The sequence below is a fragment of the Rosa rugosa genome, chromosome 4 (assembly GCF_958449725.1).
Source record: "Rosa rugosa chromosome 4, drRosRugo1.1, whole genome shotgun sequence".
In the NCBI taxonomy this organism is placed as follows: Eukaryota; Viridiplantae; Streptophyta; class Magnoliopsida; order Rosales; family Rosaceae; genus Rosa; species Rosa rugosa.
Genome location: NC_084823.1, coordinates 30,436,311 through 30,460,319, shown reverse-complemented (window position 1 = coordinate 30,460,319; position 24,009 = coordinate 30,436,311). Strand labels below are relative to the sequence as shown.

The window sequence follows — 24,009 nt, the reverse complement described above, 5'->3', positions numbered from 1 at the left end:
AATCGGACTCCAATTTCTCATCGCTATCCTCTGGTCTTTCATCCTCGACTATCATGTTGTGTAATATAATACAAGTCAACATGATGTATCGAAGGTCTTCTATATCCCACCCAAGAGCAGCTCCTCTAACAATACTAAAGCGCGACTGTAAAATACCAAAACATCTTTCCACAGTCTTCCTGTATCCCTCTTGAGCTTGGGAAAACTTCAGATCCTTGGATCCGGTAGGCTTTGGAATTGATTTCACGAAAGTCGCCCATCTAGAATAGATACCGTCAGCGAGATAATAACCTAAATTGTGAATTCTGTTATTCACTTGAAATTGGATCTGAGGTGCTCGACCAGCAGTAAGCTCGTCAAACAACGGGGACTTTGCCGAGACATTGAGGTCGTTGCATGGCCCAAGTATTCCAAAGAAGGTGTGCCATATCCATGTGTCGTACGATGCGACTGCTTCGGGGATGATAGTGGGGATACTTTTTCGACTGCTGTATTCTCCAGCCCAACCGGTTGGGCAATTCTTCCATTGCCAATGCATGCAGTCGATGCTTCCAATCATCCCAGGAAAACCTCTTTTCTCAGCTTTGGCGAGCAGTCTTCTGAGGTCAGCCTGAGTAGGAGCGCGAATGTATTCTGTTGAGTACAGCTTAACGATTCCTCTTGTAAATCGTTCAAGAGCCTCGATAGAGGTAGATTTCGCCATCCGAAAATACTCAGCGCATTGATCTACGCCAACACCGTAAGCAAGCATTCGTAAGGAACATGTCAGCTTCTGCTCCGGAAGTAGTCTGACTTTCTTGGCAGCATCTGATTTCTGGACAAAGTATCGATCATAGCAACAAAGGTCATCAGAGATGCGGTTGAAAACATTGTGACTCATCCTGTAGCGTGTTCGGAATTCCTCATCATTGAAAACTGGACGTTCAACAAAGTAATCTTCCATCATGTTTTTGCCTCTTGCTTCCCTAAATCGTTCCTCGTTTGGTGCACGACCCGGTCGAGAACCCCGTCGTCGTGTTTGATTACCAGATTCAGCTTCAGCGACTGCTGCGATCACAATGGCATTAGTCGTACACATCTCTTCATAATCTTCCTCTCGAGACTGTCGAATCTTAGCCCACAATTTCTTCATTGAAATGAGGGAAGGAAATGAAATGTGTTAATTCCGGAGATATGAAAAAGGAGGAGATTTGTCAATATCAGATTGTGTGTGAATGGAGTGCTGCCTCTTTCTCTATTTATTGACATTTTTCCCATCAAACGTGATCAGATGATAAGGACACGTGTCGACACCTACTTCTATGTAATCTTAGATAAGATTACATTCATTGTAACTGTTAGATTGAATGTATGCAAATGATCTGGTTAGTTCAAAGTTGTCGGTGGTTGTTTCAATCTTTTCAAAAAAAATTGTCGGTGGTTGCTTCACCCATTTCAAGAAAAATTGTCGATATATGTAGGTGGCTCATAATTTGTCTACCGAAAATATTAGAAAAATAGTAAATTGCAGTTTTGAGACCCAAAACGATCCCGAAAAACCCCACACATCGTGGCGAAGCGACGAGTTCTCTTCCTAGCGTCGTTCCCTTTCCGAAAAGCTATAGCGATCACAATTCTGACACCGAATGCCAAATTGGAAGCAAACCGAATGCCAAATCAAACTACTCTTTGACAAATGTTATCATCCGTTCTACATCAATTATCTATAAATGTCCATAATTACCATCTATTTACATCAAATATATTTCAATTTTACAAAAATAAAAATAAAATAAAAAATAAAAAAATTTTCAATGAACAGTAACTGCCACGTCATGAAACAGAAAGGGTGGAAACACATGTCCAATGACAATGAACAGTGTCTTGATCCAGTGACCCAGTGACCTTGACCTTTACTCCCAACGGGTGAACTTGCTTTAAGGAAATAAAGAATTATACTAATCTAATGATTATGAGATGGGGCCGACCAATTATTGTTTTTGAATTTGCAGCAAGACATGAGGCGTGGTGTTCCTTTGGTTTTCTACAGTGTTCTTTTTCTTTATGTCTCTTGGTAGCTCAGCCATGAACAATAAATTAAATACACAATGGGTGGTATGTTAAACAAAGACGTCCTGAAGAAAATTTGTGGGTAACCTAGACGTAATCATCAAAACTCAAAAGTAGAACAAACATTTGATGAAATAAAGAAGTTTTGCTGGTGAAATAAATAAAAAAAAGGGTGGTTCTAGTTGGACTTCCAAATTTACTATTTAGACCTCACATACTTAGTACACCTCTAATTTACTTTTTAGAATGCTTGAAAAGCTAAGTAGACCTTATTTTTACCAAAACAACCTTGAACATGAGATATAACAATTTGTTACTCTATTTTTTATCTCTCTTCAACCACGAGAAGAAGAATGAATCAAAATCGCATTATATTGTTCTCTTATGAGTAAGTCTCTCCTCCACAAAAATTAATCAGAGGGTTGGTTCTCGATCTTGATATGTTGTTGGAATCTCTTTGAATTTGCTAAAAGAAGGATTTCAAGGGTTTTTGGGTTAGAAGATCGAGTAATAACTATATCATAATATTCAATTAATTTAGTTTTAAAAAATTCTAAATTAGATTGTTTTGAATTTATTTTTGTATTAAATGATGGGCCATGTATAGAAATTATTATTTTTACTTAATTATTTTAGGTAAATTGTAAAACTACATAGGCAATATAAGGAAATTTTGAAAAAAAAAAAACAATTTAATTGAATGTTCTATTTGATTGAAGGAGGTAAGAAGAGTATTTATTTATTTATTTATTTTTTCATTTTTCTCTCTTTGTCCTTATTTGTCTTTTCATATAACTTGACAAAATCTATTAATAATTGAAAAAAGTTGGAGGTCCAAATATCAAATTTGGAGGTCCAACTAGAATCACCCTAAAAAAAATTACTGCAGATACAAAAAAATTAAGTAATATAGTACCGGAGGAAAACTAACCTTAACCTTCTCTCGGTGGCGCGATTGTTGGAATGCTCCATAACTCGAGCTTATTATCCTCTGAAGCTTGAACTACTAACCTGCAGCTTGTTAAAATAATACAGTTTCGGCTCCTACTCATATGTTATATGAGCAACTGATGATAAGGAAGGCCTGATAGAATACATTTACCTTTATGTTAGTTGAAGCTTACACTGTTATACAGCCCTATATAAGCTTTCTAGTGGAGCACTTGTATAGAGAGGGAGGAACGATTTGGATAAAACGAATCCTTGGCTACCAATCCAAAATCATATCTGGGACCCCAATATCCGATCTAAAATCTTATGAGTATTGTATAGCTAGCATTTGTATGTGAAGTAGGGGCCTAGGGGGCAGGGAGGAGTGGGCGTACAGTATTCCGACAGAAAAAATAAATAAAGAAGAGGAGGAAGAAAAAATGGTTCTTTACTATTGTCGAGTGGAAGCAACTAGCTACTTTAGTGTGTAACAACTGAATTGCCAGCCTCACCAAAAACAAAAATAAAAAAAATCCGAATTGCCAGTGGTTAAGCATCAAGATATGTACGAGCAGTGAGACGTTCGAACCTCACCCGGCCCTTTATAAAATTGAAAATGTTCTTTTATCGTACATAGGCCCGGACCTGATATTTTCAAACTTGAGGCAAACTCTAACTGTTGGGATCTCAAATCATAGTATGCATTGAAAAAAAAAATTTCATAAGGATTTTTGGAAACTAAAATTATAAACTCAAAATCCAACAATAAAACAAAAAAAAATGTAATATCCTAAAATATTTATATTATAATTAAATAATAAAGTTGAAGATATCCCAAATCAAATTTAATAAATTAAACAATAAATTTGATGTTTTGATAATCTTATTTATATAATAAATCTTATTTAATTGATAGCTACCATAGTATGTTTTTAGAGTCAGACACACATAAAAGGTTGGAAAATTTTACTTCTTACTAAGATGAGGAATTTCCGTAACATCCTCGTGCAACAAAGTATGTATATCTATCACAAAGCTAGGGATAGAAAACCTAAACCTAGATTTGTCATTGAATCCGCTAACAAATTACCCCTCCCTATAAATGTAGGAGCAGCGAAACTGCATAACTCTTATTCGAGCTAAGCAATTTCGGCAATGAACTCGTAGAGGCGATGGAGAGAAAAATTAGAAGAATTTAAACTAGCAAACACACTCGTTGAGTGGCCTTTTAGCTAAAGAGCATGCCAACCAAGCTGATAAGAAAATTCAACACCAATAATAACAGCCATGAACTCTGAGTAGAGAGCATTTCAAACACCTAAGGCTTGACAAAAACCAACTAAATATTAGCCGGTAGCACCACGAAAGACTCCATCACAAGGAGTTAAGCCTGGATTCCCTCCAAAGTCTTCAAGCAATTTGGCATTCAATGAATTAGAACACCGACCTGGGAAACAAGGAGCAGCAAACCCGTGTCTAATATCTTTAATTATATACTTCTTTCTTAGACCTTCCAAAATCATATTTGAGACCTAAATAATTTCCAAAGCCTTCACATCGGTAATCTTAGCCAAATTGGTATACGTACCAAATCCTTACAATTTTCAGTAAAGAACTACAGAATAAGGAGCTTTACCAAAATTTATATTTGCCGACCCAAACTACTAGCATATTCAACAAATAGTTGTCTTAGCTAGTCAGGACACTTCAACTTGATCCTCTTAAAAATATTATATTATGTATTTTTTTTGGGAAAATGACTCGTACAATACCCGATCTTTTCGCCATTCTAAATTTTCGTACCTCAATTTTCAAAAATATCATAAAGGTATCTGAGATTTTGAATCCGACCGAATAATCGTATCTGGAACCGTTAGCTCTGTTACGGAGATTGCCAACTGGCATATTTCGAAGGGTAATCTCGTCTTTCCAATGTTCCTCTTCTCCAAAGCTTTGTCCTTTTTCTTTTTGCAAAGAAATTTGGTTCTCCAGCTGTGCTTGATCGGCAGCAAGCTAAGCAAGAAAAGGAAGAAGAAGATCAAGCTTCATGGCATAATTGCAAACCCAGAGAAGAGAATGAAGGATTGGATAAGGACCTAACCCTCATAACCTAAACCACCTCCTGCAATTCTGGCGTCCAGCAGTTCCTTTCTCTCTGTCGATCGTCTCATAATTTTCTTCGATTTCATTTCATTTTGCACTACTATTTTATAACAATTCATGAATTTTGTTGAACTGGGTTTGATCGAATCAGTCATAGCAGCCTCTATACCAAGCCAACCACATCATCCTGGAAAGTTCTGGGGGATTTAATCGAATTCGAAGAGTATATGCCTCAACTTTCAATCCTACTGTCTCAATTCAATTTTTAAGCCTTATTTTGTTTGATAAGTCTACGAGCTTTACTGAATTCTAAATTTAGATGTTGCTTGAAGCTTGTTAAACCACTATTAGATTTAGATTTCGATTGGAGTTGCTATTTAGTTTTGAGGAGGCTGTCCAATGCATTGAGGGCAGTATTGGTCTGTATCTACATCGAATTGAAGACAACCTCTCAGTTCACAGTCTCACCCTTCCAGAAACCACCACCGCAGCTTCAGGGTTTCTGCCGTTGTCTCTCTAAATTGGAACTCTAAAGGTAATCTGAGCAGAAACATTTTTTTAACTTTTGGGTTATATTTACCGTTGTTGACTCGATGATCGACCAAGAAAATCCTACCTCAGGTTGCTTATTTCTTTATCTATGGCTAATGAATGTATGTCCACAAAGACGTTAATTGATTTACTGAATCTTAAGTTAATTCCAAAAGTACTTGTTCAAGGAGTTGGTCATTTGAAAGGTCAAATTGGCCTGCTTCAATTTTGATTTCCTTTGTTTTTTATTTGATCTGGAACCAGATTTGATTTCTGAGTTTAAGGCCAAATGGCTAATACAGCAGCTGCAAATCCGATCCACACCTCTTTCCCAAACCCTGATAGTGTTAAAAATGGTTGGTACAGTTGGAAATGGTTGGTACATATGGGAGGTTGATTGTTTATAAATCTGCCAGAAAAATTAGAACTCTTGGGATGGAGAAGACAAGAAGGAAGGTGGGGAATGAAAGAGATGAACATGAATACGACGATCTGGGTTTTGATCAAAACCAGTTGAGAAGTTTTAAATACACACCCCCTGATTACTTAATACACACTCCTTACTCAATACACCTATCATTTAATTTCTCATTCTAACATTTTACTAAATACACAACTCAAATTACCTAAAATATCCTTAAACTTAAAAACCATGAAATACACTATTATTTAACATTTGATTAGTATATATAATTGACCATATTAATTACTTGTGTTAGTTATTGGGAAATCTATAAGGATTCATTATTGTTCCCTTCAAAGTTCAAATAGATGCTTAGAAATAGGTTTTATATTATTTGAGTTCTCATCCACTCAACATCCTTTTGATCAAGTATAAAATTTTGAGTCGAACATTCAACCAAAATTGTATCGGTAGTTTCTCCACAATGGCGGAACTACAAAGTTGTCATTGGATGGTCAAACACATTAACAATTACAAAGTTTTATACATGTGATGTTTTATATTAGATAATAAATTGTCTAATAATCACTTTTAGATAAAAAATAAAAAGAACTAAAAAGTGGGAGTAAAGCGATATGTTTTAAAAACCATTAATGCTATTGATTTCGAAATTCTAAATTACATGGTATCTCCACCCCATTTAATTACAATTCATTTAAGGAAAATTTAAATTAGATGGTTTCTAACTTTATTCTTGTTTTAAATGAGGATGTCATTTATAGAAATTCATTATGTTTATAATTATAGAATAATTTAAGGAACATATGATTATTATTATTATTTTTCTTTTAATACATAGATGTCTATTTTGATCATTTAACCTACCTATAAAATCTGATTTGAAATTTTATATGTGTATTAAGTAGTTTGGAGTGTGTATTTAAAATTTCTCAAACCAGTTTAGTCTATCGTTACTTTGGATGGGAAGAAGCAAGGATTCGTGAAACTAGATTTGGGTTTTGATATGGGTTTGTTACTTTGGATAATCAAAACCAAAAACAAATCTTCAATTGAGTATGTGTGAAAGAGAGTAGACCAAGAACAGCAGGGAAAAAGGAAAAAAAAAAAAAAAAAAGATGTTTAGAAAAAAAAATATGGCTTAAGACATGAAGGGACGAAAATGCCCATCAAAATATGCCAGCTGGCAGTCACTGTAATGGAACTAACGGCTCCAGGTACGATTATTCGGTCGGGGTCAGAACCTCAAATACCTTTCTGATATTTTTGGAAATTGAGGTACGAAAATTTAGAATAGCGAAAAAGTCGGGTACTGTACGGGCCATTTTCCCATTTTCTTTTGTTGGCAAAAGATTGTGTTAGTCTAATGAAAAAGAGTTTAATTTGTTAGTTAATAAAATTTGACCATTCTAAATAAGATTTCTTGTTACGCCATTGTTTACTATGTTTTATGTTTTTGTTTGAGAACAGAGATGAGAAAAAGTTGCGGGTAACTGCTTTTTTTTTTACCAACTCTTTTTTATTCCAACGGGTGGACAAAACACGCTCAGTTGTCCACTTCGTTTAAAACACTATGTTAAGTTTTGTAGACATGAGATCCTCAAAACTTTAGTTTTTGCTTTTTCCAACCGATTTGATGAAGCTTTTGACTCTATCTTTGACTTTTTCTCAAACTCGATCAATTTTTTTTTTTTAATTTCTGGCTTGTTTTAAGCCTAATAAAACAAAGAATTATACTAATTTAATGATTATGAGAAGTTGGGGGCTAGCAATTATTGTTTTTGAATTTGCAGCAGACATGAGGCATTGTGTTCCTTTGGTTTTCTACAGTGGTGTTCTTTAGGTAACTTGGTAGCTCAGCCATGAACAACAAATTAAATACACAATGGGTGGTATGTTAAACAAGACATCCTGAAGAAAATTTGAGGGTAACTCAGACGAGATCATCAAAAGTAGAACAAACATTTGATGAAATAATGAAGTTTTACTGGTGAAATAAATAAATAAAAAAATACTGCAGATACAAAACAAATTAAGTAATATAGTAGAGGAAGAAAACTAACCTTAACCTTCTCTCGGTGGAGCGATTGTTGGAATGCTCCATAACTCGAGCTTATTATCCTCTGAAGCTTGAACTACTAACCTGCAGCTTGTTAAAATAATACAGTTTTGGCTCCTACTGCATATATTATGTGAGCAACTGATGATAAGGAAGGCCTGATAGATCGAATAAATTTACTTTATGTTAGCTGAAGCTTACACTGTTATACAGCACTATATAAGCTTTCGAGTGGGGCACTTTTATAGAGATGGAGGAAGGATTTGGATAAAACGAAGGGGAATCCTTGGCTACCAATCCAAAATCATATCTGGGACCCCGATATCCAATCTAAAATCTTACGAGTATTGTATAGCTAGCATTGTATGTGAAGTAGGGGACAGGGAGGAGGGAAACGTAGAGTACTCCGACAGAAAAAATAAATAAAGAAGAGGAGGAGGGTGACTCGTACCAGAAACGCAGCAGAGGAAGCAAAAAAGGGTTCTTTACTTTTGTCGAGTGGAAGCAACTAGCTACTTGTGTAACAGCTGAATTGCCAGCCTCACCAAAAAATAAAATAAAAATTCTGAATTGCCATTGGTTAAGCATCAATAATGGCTGGGCACCCAAAACCGAAAGCCCGATTCCGAACCGATACCGGCCCGAAAAGTGTCAGGACGGGACGGGATTGAAAATCAAAAAAATACTGTTTAGGCCCGTCCTGTACCGTTTCAAAGAAACGGGCCCGGGACCGGTACCAGCCCAACACATACCGATCAGGCCCGGCCCGTCCCGAATTTAATAAATAAACTATATTTTTTTGTTATTTCTACTACATGGCTGAGTGTAATTGGCTATACATGGTTTTACATAAGCTTGAAACACCTGATTCAACACATACTCAGAGAGTCAGAGGCTAGATCCCTAAATCCCCAATTCAACACACTCAGAGGCTAGACCTGAATCACCATTTCCAGCTACCACCACACTCCACCGCCACCACCAATCGAACCACAGCACAAATCTGATCCTACACCAAGAAGAATCACCGACAACCACAGCTTCCGGCCTCCGCACGCGACAACCATGGCTGCGATGCCACTGTTCCTCCTCCCTTTTCGATTTTCGACCACCATCTCACTACACTCAACAAGCACCTCCATGGGCTTCTCCACCCCCGAGTTCAGCCTCCTCATCGGCCCAGGTTGCTCGCCTCCTGCGTCAAGCACCGCCTCCTCCCCACCCTTTACTTCCTCCAGTCCACCGGCATAGCTGATGTCAACAAGCACACCATCTTCCCTCTTCTATGTGCGGCCGAGCTCTTCCTCCGCCTCTGCAGATTCTTTGTCATTCTTCATTCTTCTTTGTGATTGAAAAGATTGTTTAATTGATGATTTGTTCCATGCAGAATTGAATGGGTCAAATTTGTAGGTTTTGGTGCTAGAACAGCTAGAACTAGAAGCCTAGAAATCCAGATTTTGCATTCTGAAATCTGGAAAATTGGTTGCAGATTGAAATGAGGTTTAATCTCGAAATGGGCCCGGGTCCGATCCGATCCCGATCGGTTTCGGTACCGTCGGTACCATCTTCAAAAAAATCAAGGCCTGTCCCGTCCCGTCCCAAAAATTATTTCCGGTACCGGGAATACCGTATAACCGGCCCATCCCGGCCCGTGCCCAGCCCTAATCAATATATGTAAGAGCAGTGAGATAGGCCTCATCAACGGGCCGGGTCCATTCATAGCGAGCTTGGGTCGGGCCGGGCCGGGCCTTACTATATTTTTAAATAGTAGTGGGCCGGGCCGGGTCGAGCTTTATTGTAAATCGAAGGATCAAATCCCGTCCATATAAAGCGAGCTTTTTCGGGCTTTTGCGGGCCGGGCCTTGCGGGCTTTTTTGGGCCGGCCCGTGCGGGCTTTATTTACAAATAAATCTTTAAAGACACTAATTTTTTTTATAAACTTATATTTATATATCATACTCCAAAGAGCAACGTCTATCAATTAAAAGAAAATAAAAAAACTAACCGTTGGATGTGATCATTACAATAAATTATGAGTGTGGTAAAAAATTTAGCCAATTTCACCATATTTTTGAATCCGATCGAATTGGTCAACCGTCGTCACTTCTATGTCTTCTTGGTTGACCGATGACGTAACAACCGTGAAACATGCTTATTTTTCTACATCACGTCTATAAATATTCCATCGATGCATATGCCTGGACATAAGATAAAAATTTCAATTTTAATTATAAAGACGTTGACGTATACCAATTTGCCTCATAAAGTTGTATGATTTATATGTTGCATTTAAATTGTTGAGGTTCACTCTAAAGCGACCATGAAGTGGAAAATGAATTTAGAGAAATCAACAGCTTGATAGAGAGATTGTAATGTTTTATGGTGATTGTAAAAAATCCAGCCTATTTGGTTCTCGTTTCGAATTCAATCAACTAGGTCAAACTTAGTTACTCTTATAAACCTATATTTATATATCATGCACTCCAAAGAGCAACCCCTATTAATTCAAAGAAAATGGAAAAACCGACCGTTAGATGGGATTATTACAATAAATTATGAGTGTGGTAAAAAATTTAGCCAATTTCACCATATTTTCGAATCCGATCGAATTCGTCAACTGTCGTCACTTGTATGTTTTCTTGGTTGACCGATAGCTTGACGACCGCGAAATGTGCTTATTTTTTCACATCACGTCTGTAAATATCCTAACGATGGATGTGAGTGTACATAAGATAAAAATTTCACTTTTAATTACAAAGACGTCGGCCTATATCAATTTGTCTCCTAAAGTTGTATGACTTGTACATTGCATTTAAATTGTTGAGGTTCATTCTAAAGCAACCATGAAGTAGAAAATGAATTTAGAGAAACCAACCGCTCGATTGAGAGATTGTAATGTTTTATGGTGGTTGTAAAAAATTCAGCTAATTTGGTTCTCGTTTCGAATTCAATCAACGAGGTCAAACTTAGTTACTCTTATAAATCTATATTTATATATCATACAGTCCAAAGAGAAACCCCTATCAATTCAAAAAAAATGGAAAAATCGACCGTTGGATGAGATTATTACAATAAATTATGAGTGTGGTAAAAAATTTAGCCAATTTCACCATATTTTCGAATCCGATTGAATTGATCAACCGTAGTCATGATATGTATAATATATATGCACATATTCTATATATATATATATATATATATATATAGAATATATATTTATAAACACACACACATATTCTTATAGATATATATAAAAGAATATGTGTGTGTGTTTATATATGTGTGGAAATTCTCATACTTTTATATAGAATATGTGTTTATATATATATAGATATATGTGTGTGTGTGTGTGTGTGTGTTTATATATGTGTGGAAGTTCTCATACTTTTATATAGAATATGTGTTTATATATATATATATATATATATAGTTTGCTCAGGTGCGGATATCCGCACCGAAGAAAAAGGTGCGGATTTCCAGTTTTGACCCACTTTCCAATCACATTTTCACATCTTAGCCGTTCAGTTTTTAGGTCCTAATGTATAGATCATCTCTAAAAAATTTCAGCCAATTTGATGATCGTTAAGGCATCCAAAATTGCAATTTACACGAACGGACCGAATCTGTCGAACCGGAACCGTTCGTATTTATAATGGTAAATTGCAGTTTTGGATGCCTTAACGATCACCAAATTGGCTGAAATTTTGTAGATGTGATCTATACATTATGACCTAAAAACTGAACGGCTAAGATGTGAAAATGTGATCGGAAAGTGGGTCAAAACCGGAAATCCGCACCTAAGCAAAAAGTGCGGACGGCGACGCAGCGGCGGCGTTCCAGGCTGCGACGGTGGCTCGGGGCTTGGCGGACGGTTCTGGGCAGCGTTCAAGGTCGGAGGAGGTCGGAGTTGCAGGTTTCTGGGCAGCGAGCTCACCTGCAACTGCAGGTTTCTGGGCAAGGCTGCAACCACGTCGCCGGCGACTCCATCGACTGCAGACCCATCCGTCTGACCCGTGGCGTCCATCCGGCAAGCTCCGCCGCTCCGTCGCACCCCGAGCCAAGCTGCAGCAGCGCCGTCCGCACTTTAACGAAAGTGCGGACGTCCTTTTTTGAACGCGTCTGTATATATATATATATATATATATATATATATATATATATATATATATATATATATATATATATATATATATATATATACATATATATACAGATCCTATCCAGAGCGGAGCTCCGCTTTGAAAATTAACGTATGAAGTTCGAGTTTTTTGGTTCAGGTTTAGGGTAAACCCTATACGAGCTAGTACGGTTTAGGTTGACAGATTCAGTCCGTCTATTGGTTTAAGCGAGTTAGATACCTTAACGATCATCAATTTGGCTGAAAATTTGCAGAGATGATCTATACACTAGTACCTAAAAAATGAACGGTCGAGATGTGGATATGCGACCAAAAAGTGACCCAAAACTCGAACTTCACACGTTAATTTCAAAGTGGAGCTCCGCTCTGGATAAAATCTGTATATATATATATATATATAAGTATATATATCTATATATATATGTGTGTGTGTGTGTGTGTTTATAAATATATATATATATAACACATACATATATAATAGTTTACTGGCTTTTACGGGCCGGGCCTAGTGGGCTTTTGGCGGGCCGGCCCTCTACCCACAAAGGCGGGCTTTTGCAGGCTTTTTAACAGACCGGGCCGGGCTTTTGACCCTCCGGGCTGACGGGCCTCCATCGGCCCACTTGATCCGCAAGCTTTTTGATAAGGCCTACAGTGAGACGTTCGAACCTCACCCTTTATAAAATTGAAAATGTTCTTTTATCGTACATAGGCCCGGACCTGATATTTTCAAACTTGAGGCGAACTTTGGGACCTCAATCCCATTTCGTTTGTACGTATTGGTTGTGATTGACTGATTGTACATCCGCATTCTCACCAATAAATAACAAATTTATTTGCCTCAGTCGTAATTACAAAATAAGCATTTGCTGATAACAAATATAGCTAAGCCCTGGCTCCTATACAGTTAGCTTTACATCAGTCTAAGCTTCATAGACTTTGCACTCTTCATCAGCAGGGTTATCCTTGCAGAAATCCTCCAACGGGTCTCCGCTTCCCGCTACTGGTGTCCCTGGCCACTTGCTTGCAACCAAATGTGCCAAATCCACAACCCTTTGGCTGCAAATTACATAACAAACAATCCACTTCAGATCGAGATTCTATTAACATTGTAACTTCACTTGAGCAAATAGCTTATGTAATGTGTATTCCATGTGAATAATGGATAGTGAACGAGATTAAGGACTCCAAGCAACATTATTTTTAGTTTCTAGTAGCAATCAATGAGCTCACCTGTATCCCCATTCGTTGTCGTACCAGGCCACAACCTTGACCATATCATCACCCATGACCATAGTCAAGGAAGAGTCAATGGTGGAGGAAACATCGGTGCACCTGAAGTCTACAGACACAAGAGGAACATCACACACTGCCAATATGCCCTTCAGTGGCCCATCAGCTGCCTTTCTGAAGGCTCCATTGACATCTTCTGCTGTAATGCCCTTCTTTGCAACATTAATAACAAGGTCGACTACTGACACGTTAGGTGTTGGCACACGGAGGGCAATGCCATTGAGCTTGCCTTTGAGCTGAGGCAGCACTAGAGACACTGCCTTGGCTGCACCGGTGCTTGTGGGCACTATGTTCAGTGCTGCTGCCCTTGCTCTCCTCAAGTCCCTGTGTGAAGCATCCAACAGTCTCTGCATACACACACAATAGGCCAAGCCATATATAACTTAGTGTGTTACTTTCTCCACTATGTACTGAAATGTTGATGCCAAGATTAAATAAGATGTTACAACAGTTTAGTTCAAATTGTTGCATTTTGAAGCTTGATTTTCACAAATGAAGGAACCGTTCTTTACCTGGTCTCCAGTGTAGGAATGAGTAGTTGTCATGGTTCCCTTGACAATACCTGCAAGTTGTCATTAGGAACAAAGTATTAGTCCAACAAGCCATTTAGTTTGATTAATTCATGCTGCTATTGATGTCTGCTTACCGAATTCTTCATCGAGGACCTTCACAAAAGGAGCCAGACAATTTGTGGTGCAGGAAGCGTTGCTGCAAGCACAAACAGGCACATGAAGGCAAGTTTTATACCATTAAAAGAGGTATTTAAAGTTATAACGAGTCAATTACCTCAAGCAGCATTATAATTAACTATTTTGGTTTATTGTGTTACTAATCCATTTGAGAATACTGACCTCACAATGTCTGCAACGCTATGGCCATAATCTTTTTCATTTACTCCTACAACATAGGTAGGAATATCGGCACCTTTTGCTGGAGCTGTAATGATAACTTTCTTAGCACCAGCTTGGATGTGTTTACCAGCACCAGGGCCATCAACAAAAACTCCTGTTCCCTATAGATTATCCAAATATGCTATAAGGTACTATAATTTTCAGTATTATTGAAACGTTCCTATTATATTTTCTTTGTAGTGATCCAAGTATAGCAGTCATTTACCTCAATAACAATGTCAATGCCCATCTCAGCCCATGGAAGCTTCAGGGGATCTCTGTTAGAGACAACCTTGACAGGCTTACCATCAACACTGATAGTTTCATTGTCCACTATTTTTATATCTGCTTTGAAAGTACCCAGCATAGAATCATATTTCAGCAAGTGGGAAGCCTGCATTGGAGATTACTCAATATTAGTAACAGTAATTAATTTTACTAATCAGATTTCTCCAAAACCATCTTAACTATATTAATACTCTCACTTACATTCTTGACACCACCACTGTCATTGACAACAATGACCTCAAGGGGTGAATCCTTCCGGCCATGCCAGCATCGGAGAAAGTTCCTGCCAATACGTCCAAATCCGTTGATAGCCACCTTCAATTTGGCCACCGTTTCTCCCTTAACAGGAGCTGATCCTGAAGTCTGATATGCACAAAAGAAAATAAAAATTTTAAGCACCAAAACTGACGTTCCAGAAAATCCACCTTACAGAATTTGGAGGATAAGTGCACCTTCTCGAAATCAAAAGTTAATTAAGAACACAAATAGAAGTTAAGCTTTTGAGAACTGCCTTGCTTATGCTACTCTTTTACTCTAACTGCTCAGTTGAAGCTTCAAAATATCCTCCAATCATAATAGTCGACTTTCTAAAGGAAATGTAAAATTTGATCTCATTTCCATGGATTATTACAAGCATAAATTTCATATATCTGCTAATGAAAACGCGATATACCTTGGGAGTGAGTTGAGCAGCCACAGCATCAAAGAATGATGCCTCTCTACCATTGGTTGCATAGGTCAAACATGAACTGGATCTCAAGCCAGAGAATTCAGCAACTTCCAGCCTCTGCAGAGCCAAAAACAACAAGCGAACTAGATCATTCATATATTTTTCAGACAACGTGTATATCATACACATAAAGCAAAGCCAAAAAAAAAAAAAAACAGAGAGCCATGTTAAAGAGATAGAGAGAGAGAGAGACCTTGGAGAAGCATTGAGCGGGAAAAGAGTGGGAGGTCTTGGAGGGAAGCCTGGTGTTGGCTGGGATTCTTGAAGAAGCTAGAGCTGCGTGGGAGGCCATGGTTTGCAACTAAAGCCTGATGAGTGACTTGGATACTATATATATAGTTACAGTTTGGATCTTTGGTTAATTTTTTTTTTTTTTTTTTTTTTTGATGGCATACACTTTGGATCTTTAATATTCAACGTTACCTTGTTTTAAATTAAGGTGGCCGTTGAATTATAGGAACCTGTGGTTAGCATAGTATACGAAGTAGATATATGAGATAAGATCAAGTTCTGTATGGGGTTCCAAAATATGAACCACAGATTATTCCCTCAACCTCCTTTCCTGGAATGCCCTTCCAAATGGGGATGTCAAATTACAAAAAAAGGCAACAAAGAAAGTGTCATATTCAATGGTGACCTATCCAAATCCAAATCCAAATCCAAGAGGTTTTGCATAAGCAGAGACTACTGGCTCACATGAAATCATGGTGGATGGTGCAAACTGCTTCAACTCAATGAGAATATCTTCCACATTTCACCCACGGAGACAAAATGTAAAGTCTCAAAGCTTGAAGCAGCTCCACCACAAAAGCACCAGTTCTTCAGTGAGCCTGACATTGAACTGAGCTCAAAATCACTGAGTCACCTGTTTAAGTGTTTTGTAACTTCAGCTATGAATTAATTTTCTTATGGAGAAAGAAGGAAAAAGTCGACTAAATTAAATTATTCAAAACTATATATATATATATATCTTTTTTTTTTTTTTTTTGAAAACAACTATATATATCTTAACAGATCTGTGATATTTGTTACGGGCTGCACACTGTAGATGAAAGAAATACTGTATTCCACGCTGTCCAAGTATTAGAGGTACAACTACATTGACCATAGTAAGGGTCCTCACATCAAAAGAAGACAACTAGTCAACTACCCTTATTATTAAGGAGAAAAAAGGCTACACTGAATTACATCTATCAGAGTGATCTCATATGGTAGCTTCAACATCATCTGCACTCACAGGTACTTCATCTGGGTCCTCTTTGGTTCGGAGCTGACCAGAGACACCATCAATAGCAGAGTTCAGCTGTGCAATCTTCTCAGCCAGTACTTTTCGTGTTTTCTGTGAAGGAGAAACACACATAAAGCGACTTTGAAAAGGAAAGCACTGTGGGATTAGAAACATGACAGCCTCTCTATATCCAATATTAACTTAAGATTTGGCACATAATGGTTGTTAAAAGAGTGGATAGAAACTGAAACATCACTTTGCCAAAAACAGCATAAGTGCATTTTCAGCATCTCCAAGAATTACTGAACACATAGAATAGCAAACAGAGAATGCCAGTTCAAAACATCATTGCAAGTGATAATAGAAAGTTAGGGTCAATCAGGCAAGGGCGACTTCTCACCTCCACTTCTTTTTCTTCATCATACAAGAAATTGGGAAGCTTTCTCATTAGTTCCTTTCGGTCAGCTCCGGCAAGTGTTTTACTGATCTGTTGTATTTTTCATCAAGTGAGAAAGTTTTCACTGGTTTAGTGCATGCGGACATCAAATGATCAAACAAAGCAAACTCCATAGGCACAAACAGATAACACAGCATCAAGAATTCCGAAATTTTGAGGTACACCATGAAGATTTACATTTAGAATTGACAACTCATTAGCCACGACATATAAACAATGAACAATTTATAACAATCAGCTGATGTGCTGTCAAAATTAAAATATTTCAACAAATTTTCAGAAAGTCCAACAGTCATGGGATCAAAAATTATTAAGAGTCATAAGAGCTCGGTTGGAAAACCAAGACTCTAATAGTGAACATCACCGAATAATGGCAAGGAGTTTGAAGTTCTTTTATATAGCGTTGTAATCCTATCTACATGGGTTGCCAGGAGACATGATTTCAGAAACTTACGAGATGTCTATTATGGGTGGACAAATATGGCCAATCTGCTAAATTTTGACATGTCGAAAAGCTTGCTTCACATGAGAAAGGATCAAAGAAACAAAGAAAGAAAGACAAGAAAGAAAACCAGTGACAGTGTGTTTATTCGCTAAAAGAAGTATACCGAAGTCAAGAAATTTGGAATATGTTTGGTTGCCTAGAACAAGACACCTAGTGGTCAATGCAAAATTGAAGAAAGATGATGGAGGAAGGCTGTACATGAGTTTAATAGAAAATGTACTTTATCTCACTGCTACATGGCCAGCTGTAATGTTTGCAGCAAGTTTGATCACAGTTTATGAATAGTCCAAGCCATTTTCATCTTAGTGCAGAAAAAAGAGCATTTAGATATCAGGTTTGCTATTTCATTGCGCTCTGGCATAGTTCATGGGCTTCCAAGAGCAGCAGTACGTTGTTTATTTCACTGCCAAAGCAGCATATGTGCCAGCTGCATTAGCTGCTTCTCAAGCAACATGGCTGAGAAAGATACATAAATACACTGGACCAAAATAAGCTGGACATATTAATTACATACAATAAGTCTGCAATTACTATAGCAACGAATCCAGTGTTATAGAATTCAATAGGCTTAATAGTCAATTTGCTACCCTAGGTTTCACCTTAGTGTCAATTTGCTACCCTAGTTTTATTTGAGCAAATTTGCTACCCTAAGTTTTCACAATTAGCCAATTTGCTACCCTAAGTATTATTTCTGCCAATTTGCTACCTTATGTAACCAAATTAGCCAATTTGCTACATTTTTGTCATATTAATTTGTCCATTTCTTCATCCAAACATGAATTAAGTATGAAAATCTAACGTAGCAAATGACTAATTTTGAAAATTTGGGAAAGTAAACTGGTTAATCTTGAAAGCTTAGAGTAGCAAATTTGATGGAATGGTAGCAAATTGACTAAAATAAAACTTAGGGTAGCAAATTGGCTAACTTTGAAAACCTAGGGTAGCAAATTGGTTGAAATAAAACCTAGGGTAACAAATTAACACTAGGGTGAAACCTAAGGTAGCAATTTGGCAATTATGCCAATTCAATATCATCTTATCAGAAATGCAAATCACAGATAAGAAAGCAACTTGCTGATATATTCACAAAGGCAGTTCCAACAGAGACATTTTAGCAGCTAAGAAGGGCTTTGGGAGTTAGAGACTAGCACACTAAGAGGGAGCGTGGTACAAATTATAAACTAATAAGCTGTCCAAAACTAATGTGTTATCTGTTATATTGTAATAAAAGCTTTGTTTACCTCAACGAATTTTCTGCTTAGTTGCGCTCAACTGTCATCGGATCTAAATCACAGGGTGGAGAATAATAAGTTATATGAAATTTACTTATTTTCCTCGCTGTAATCCACCATTGGATTTAAATCCTAGGGCAGTTGAGCACAACTGAGCAAGAAATTCATTGAAAGGTGAAAAGGACTTATTCTAAAAAATTGTTAAAATCTTAAACCTGATAAGGAAAACCAAGAGTCTAGTAATGAATAACATGCATGTATGCTGAGGGGCTTGAGACTATAGAAGGCGTGTTATCCTCGTATCTATAGTTGTTCATAACCGAAAGACCTCAATCTCTATCTACAGTGGTGAATAGCATATACATACACATGCAAAATAACGATTATACAAGCATTTGCAGAAAAAAAAAATTATACTCGTTGAAAATGACAACCTGAGGAGCATATACACAACCCAGTGTGCCAACTATAAGTCCTCCCAAAACAAAGCCACTGATAAAGATGCTTCCACTGTTTGACCTCCCACCATCACTGTAATTACACAAGCAGAGACTGACATTACAACAACATTGCATATCCTAATATTCCAAAATAAAAAAATCACTGCTAACTGACACCTCAAAAATCAAAATAGTATTAAGTACCGCATACAGAAGCCTCGTGATAATCCAAAAGTATAAACTTTGAGCTATTGAGGAAGGTAAAATGATACTCATATTATTATTTGCAGTATATGAACTTTGTCCCCCTTTATTAAATGCTTTAAAAAGAGAATTGAAATTCTGAGCTAGTTGAGCTAGAACAGGTATACATATCAAACAAACAGTAAATCACAAAAGATATGATGAGTATGAAATTCGTTCTGAAAAGTGATTGCTACATTACTGCCGTCATAAGCATATAGAAGCTCCATATCATTATCCATATTTACATGCTTTTAATGACATAAAGGACATTCTAGGAGGAACAAACCGAAAAGGGAAAAACAGATGTTACAGATTCACAACCAATCAGCCTACAGTCTTGCTGCAAGTCAATTTTACCTCCCCAATTTGTATCTATTACTAATTCAAAAGTTTTGAGATATGTTAAACAAGACTGACAATTATTTTTATTATGTTGTCCAGTAACCCAAGAATCCCATTACCTAAATTACAGAACTCAACTGAGGAACTCAAACTTAAAGCAACTAAACCAGTAGCTACCATGTAGTTTACTCTACACCATTAGCATGCCGTAATCATAAACAAGACATAGAATGCATAAGGGTCAGCAAGAAAGGACAACCTGTATGAGGCTTGAACCGCGAAAGACCTCTTGGAGCTCGAAAGTTGAACTTTACGGTTTGAATTGAGTGACAAGTTTGTAGGGGCCATAAACCCAAGACATTGTTGGGATTGCTTCAGAGAAGATCCTAGTCAAGTGTTTCATACAATCATAAAAAAAAAAAAAAAAAAAATTAAAAAAAAAAAAAAAAAAAAAAAAAAGGGAAAGTTACATTATTCCAAATTAGTGATGGAGATTATGACTACTTGCATGAAATTCCATAGTAGCCATTAAGATGGTGGGACACTAAACCCTAAACTCTAACTGGGAATCAATGTGAGGGATACCCATATGAAAAACTAATTCAAGATGCAATCTTTGATACCCAATTGGCCAATTTATAATCTTTACCATTTCATCAACTGAAAATCATAGATATTTGCCAGAAATGAGCAAAGAATCAAAGATGGCAGTTTTAGTTAGATCAAGAGGGAAATTACCAGAAGGATTTGTAGTGAGAGGCAGCGAATTCGAAAGAGCAGACATTGTTTGGAGTTTGAAACAAAGGGTGTGGACCGTTTTGTAGTATGGACTATGGAGGAGGAGAAGAAGAGTTTAATGGGTTCGATAATACTTATGCTTTGCCTTGTTTTGATATCTCAATCAAAACATTACATATTTCACAAATACCAAACGGTTTTGGTATTTGGTTTGACCTTTGCCGACGAATAACCCTCGTTGCCGGTTTCAGTATTCGAGACTTGGGACTATGGTCAGAGAATTCAAGTTATGCAAATGTGTGTCCGTTTTATTTTATCTATATCATTATTAAGAGATGAGAGTCTGTCAACTAAAACAGAAAAATTTTATTAAAATATCCCTCAAATATTAAAAAAACATTTGAACTGAAATATTTGAGAAAGACAAAATGATCAATTCACAAATAAAAGAAATTTAACAAAAAAAAAATCAAAAATCAAAAACAAAATATGTGCAGCAAGTTTCTCCACATTCTGTGGAATAACTTCCCACATAATTATCCACACCCATAAGGTGTGTTTGGAGTCTAGTTTTATTTTTATTGGAGGACTTTGACTATGAAAACGGTTTAGTCGTTCATAAATGTTTTTTTCTCATGTAACACATTTAGCTACAACCTATTAGCAAAAATGTTTTCGGAGAGATAAAACCTGAGAACTATAACAATCTTGACGATGGAGTTATATTCTAATTTGGGAATACTTTGTCAACTTTTGTCTCCCTCATTGATTTGTCTATAAAATGGTGGTTGAATCAGCTAAGGCTTTGCCGATGTTCTTGGATTACTTTCTTCTTTCGTTAAGAGCAAGTGCACTCATGTACGAAGGGCAATTGTCAATCTGCCTGCTAAATTCGGTATTTGTCAATCCAATCTTCACCCAAAATTAGCAATTGCCTTCACTTCGTAAATACACTAATAAAAGGCAACTCTAATGTCAATATACTATTTGGACTTTAAAATTAGATTAATTTATTTATTTATGCGTGAGATTAGATTGAAAATTTAATTATTAAAATAAAAACAATGATTTTTTCAATTAAATACAGGCCCGTTGAATTTTTGATAATCTGGCCCTTGGTAGAAACCCGTATAACTGTGGGAGCCATAGCCTTGGTCGGGCAAATCGAGTTGCTGATTCTCAGTCAGTCTATTGGTCGACTTGCTAGGACCCATAAATTGGTCGAGTGATTATTTGCTGCTCCATTCCTTCTTTTCCTCACTTCCTCTGATTGGTCACCGACCCAATCACACAGCCACACAGCCGGTGCAGTTTCTCTAACAGGCCTATCTTTCAATAATGTAAGCTCCCTACTTGAGTTCTATGCATTGTTCTGTTGTTCTTGGTTCTTTTCTCTAATGTTGAGGCTCTGTTGTTGCCTCTTGATATGGTCTTTGACCTTAGTTTAGGCTTTATTACCTTGTAGTCTTATTTTTAGACTTTTGTTTTATGCCAGCTTATATTGATGGAGCTTGCAACTTTTTTTTTTTTTTTTATGAGAGGTATTTATGCACCTTTACCAACTAAGAGTTCGTAGGTAAAAGACTCCTCTCATTGGCAAAAACAGTTTTGAATAACTCCAACTGTCGAACAATGAAGCACCGCTACTCATAAAATAGAAAAGAGCCAAGTAATTTAACTTATTCTCCGTTGCAGTCAGTATCAGGTTGACCAAAAGTGTGGACATCAGTGTGCTTCCTACGACATTCTACAACTGAGTCTCTCAACAGAGAAACAACAATTTCTTCTTCCTGTATATGGTGTAATAGAAGTGCGGGTGCCTAAATTAGTCAATGAAAGATAAGCTAGGCCAAAATGTTTGAACTGACACGTTCAACTTGAGGAAGAAACTCGTCGATCCCAAACATAAATGAAAATAAAACTGCAAATATTTTTTGACTCAGTTTCGGGTTCTACCATGCACCTATGGTTGTAGCTAGCCGGCATGGAGGGGTTCTAGTTAATTTTGGGTTGCATTGGAATTTTTCAGACCTTGAGATCGACTCATATTGTAGGCTATTAGGCTAGGTTTAGACCATTTAAGAGAAGTTTTTGATCCCATAAATTAAGTATCTAGCTTATGTGGAATGGACTTGATCTTGCGGCGTTCAGGCCATTCAGGCTATGTTTGTTTCATGGGATTGGACATCCTTATCAGCTTGTGTTACACTAATCCCATATGTTTGTTTCATGGGATTGGACATCCTTATCAGCTTGTGTTACACTAATCCCATGTTTGGCAACAGCAAGGACTGTTTTAAATGAGACTCTAGAGTCCCAAATTCTCATAAACACCTTCTACCATAAACCCCCCAAAAACCATGGGATTATGGAAGCTCTCCTTTTCACCTTCTACTGAAAATTCTCGTTCTGCTCTCCTTCTCAGCAACTTTCACCAATTCTGAGATTTAACACAAGCACACCTCATTCTATCCCCAATTGAACCCAGAATCACTGCCACAGAAGGTTGTAGCGATGGTGGCCGAATACCCAGAAATCAAATCTTCCAAAATTTTATCAAATTCAAAAACCATGTATACTAGCATGTAGAACACGAAGAGCAGATCAACTTTCATACCTTATGCACCTCAAAACATTGTCGGAGTCGCCGGAATTTGTACAGAAACTGCAGGAGAACCCAAGATTTTCGAGGTCCGATTCTCTCTCCACAACCAGCAACCAGACCAGCCGAGGAAAGAGAAACGTCGGCGACGACAAGATGGATCAAACCCAGCTGGTGCGCCTGCCGGAGGTGGCCTGATGGCAGAGTTCCGATCGGCTGCCGTTTGGAGCTTCGCGGGTCTTCAGGTCGATGGTGTTGGCTCTAGTTTTAGTCCTAACTGACCAAACATGGATTAGGGAATAACATAGCATAATCCAGACTTGAGGAGTCCAGGACGTACTCTTATAGAAATTAAGGCGAGGTATGACAGTCCGGTGAAACAAACATAGCCTCAGTGGATGACTTTTTTAGAAACCTACTAGGTTATGCAACATAGTTTCAGGTTTCTTGACATACGCCCTCACTACGTATTTTGTTATTGAGTCACTCTTTGAAGTGCTCTAACTTGAACATGCCACTAGGGATCATGTCCAAACTTTTTTTTTTCCTTCTTTTTCTTTTTTGAGTAGAAGCCTTGCAAGATGCTGTTGAACTCGAGTTCCAAATTTTATGTCTCTTTGGAACTTAAAATTATATTGTTATCAGAATAAACATGTCTCAAATAATAATTTTATCTGTTGTGCCTTAATGGTGAATTATCTTGTATAAAGTAAGTTCTCTATTTATGAAAGATATGCGCTAAAATATATATAGTTCATCCTATATTTTATGATGAACAATCTCTGCATGT

The 24,009-nt window shown here is 37.2% G+C and overlaps 4 protein-coding genes across 5 annotated transcripts in view; all 4 read right to left on the bottom strand.

Annotated features, from left to right (window-relative positions):
* The window catches only part of LOC133744632 (uncharacterized), a 1,628-nt gene extending 496 nt beyond the window's left edge, over positions 1 to 1,132 (bottom strand). Inside the window, exon 1 of the mRNA XM_062172705.1 lies at positions 73 to 1,132. Within this exon, the coding sequence (XP_062028689.1) occupies positions 73 to 1,132 (1,060 nt within the window). The remainder of the gene's footprint in view (positions 1 to 72) is intronic.
* LOC133706818 (uncharacterized) overlaps positions 1 to 8,319 on the bottom strand; it is a 19,721-nt gene extending 11,402 nt beyond the window's left edge. The window contains exons 1-2 of one of the 2 annotated variants that reach the window (XM_062132368.1): positions 8,098 to 8,319; positions 2,981 to 3,133 (exon numbers count right to left, since the gene is read on the bottom strand). The gene's annotated coding sequence lies outside the window, so the exon portion shown is untranslated. Of the gene's footprint in view, positions 1 to 2,980; positions 3,407 to 8,097 lie in introns of those variants that run through there. The other variant, XM_062132367.1, reaches the window with a different exon arrangement.
* Positions 8,320 to 13,038: 4,719 nt separating this feature from the next.
* LOC133706893 (glyceraldehyde-3-phosphate dehydrogenase B, chloroplastic) lies at positions 13,039 to 15,783 on the bottom strand. Its single transcript, XM_062132437.1, has 9 exons — positions 15,623 to 15,783; positions 15,373 to 15,486; positions 14,901 to 15,062; positions 14,638 to 14,805; positions 14,373 to 14,533; positions 14,168 to 14,229; positions 14,034 to 14,083; positions 13,462 to 13,868; positions 13,039 to 13,287 (listed from the first exon to the last, which is right to left on the bottom strand). Exons 1-9 carry the CDS (start codon positions 15,719 to 15,721, stop codon positions 13,152 to 13,154), a joined length of 1,359 nt encoding a protein of 452 aa, XP_061988421.1. The 5' UTR covers positions 15,722 to 15,783; the 3' UTR covers positions 13,039 to 13,151.
* A 691-nt stretch (positions 15,784 to 16,474) lies between these two features.
* Positions 16,475 to 20,773, bottom strand: LOC133706908 (uncharacterized). Its single transcript, XM_062132452.1, has 5 exons — positions 20,618 to 20,773; positions 20,139 to 20,265; positions 19,286 to 19,382; positions 17,058 to 17,144; positions 16,475 to 16,768 (listed from the first exon to the last, which is right to left on the bottom strand). The coding sequence occupies exons 1-5, from the start codon at positions 20,661 to 20,663 to the stop codon at positions 16,634 to 16,636; spliced, it is 492 nt and encodes a 163-aa protein (XP_061988436.1). The 5' UTR covers positions 20,664 to 20,773; the 3' UTR covers positions 16,475 to 16,633.
* Between the last annotated feature and the right edge of the window lie 3,236 nt (positions 20,774 to 24,009).

What these genes read in the sequence shown, in the direction of transcription:
- LOC133706893 (XM_062132437.1), bottom strand. Translation starts at nt 15,721, where the DNA reads ATGGCCTCCCACGCAGCTCTAGCTTCTTCAAGAATCCCAGCCAACACC. An exon ending in ACAGTGGTGGTGTCAAGAAT is followed by an intron (nt 14,806 to 14,900) that starts GTAAGTGAGAGT and finishes TCTCCAATGCAG; the next exon opens with GCTTCCCACTTGCTGAAATA. An exon ending in GGTCCTCGATGAAGAATTCG is followed by an intron (nt 14,084 to 14,167) that starts GTAAGCAGACAT and finishes GACAACTTGCAG; the next exon opens with GTATTGTCAAGGGAACCATG.
- LOC133706908 (XM_062132452.1), bottom strand. Translation starts at nt 20,663, where the DNA reads ATGTCTGCTCTTTCGAATTCGCTGCCTCTCACTACAAATCCTTCTG. An exon ending in TCTCACTACAAATCCTTCTG is followed by an intron (nt 20,266 to 20,617) that starts GTAATTTCCCTC and finishes ACACTTGACTAG; the next exon opens with GATCTTCTCTGAAGCAATCC. An exon ending in ATGAAGAAAAAGAAGTGGAG is followed by an intron (nt 16,769 to 17,057) that starts GTGAGAAGTCGC and finishes TCTCCTTCACAG; the next exon opens with AAAACACGAAAAGTACTGGC.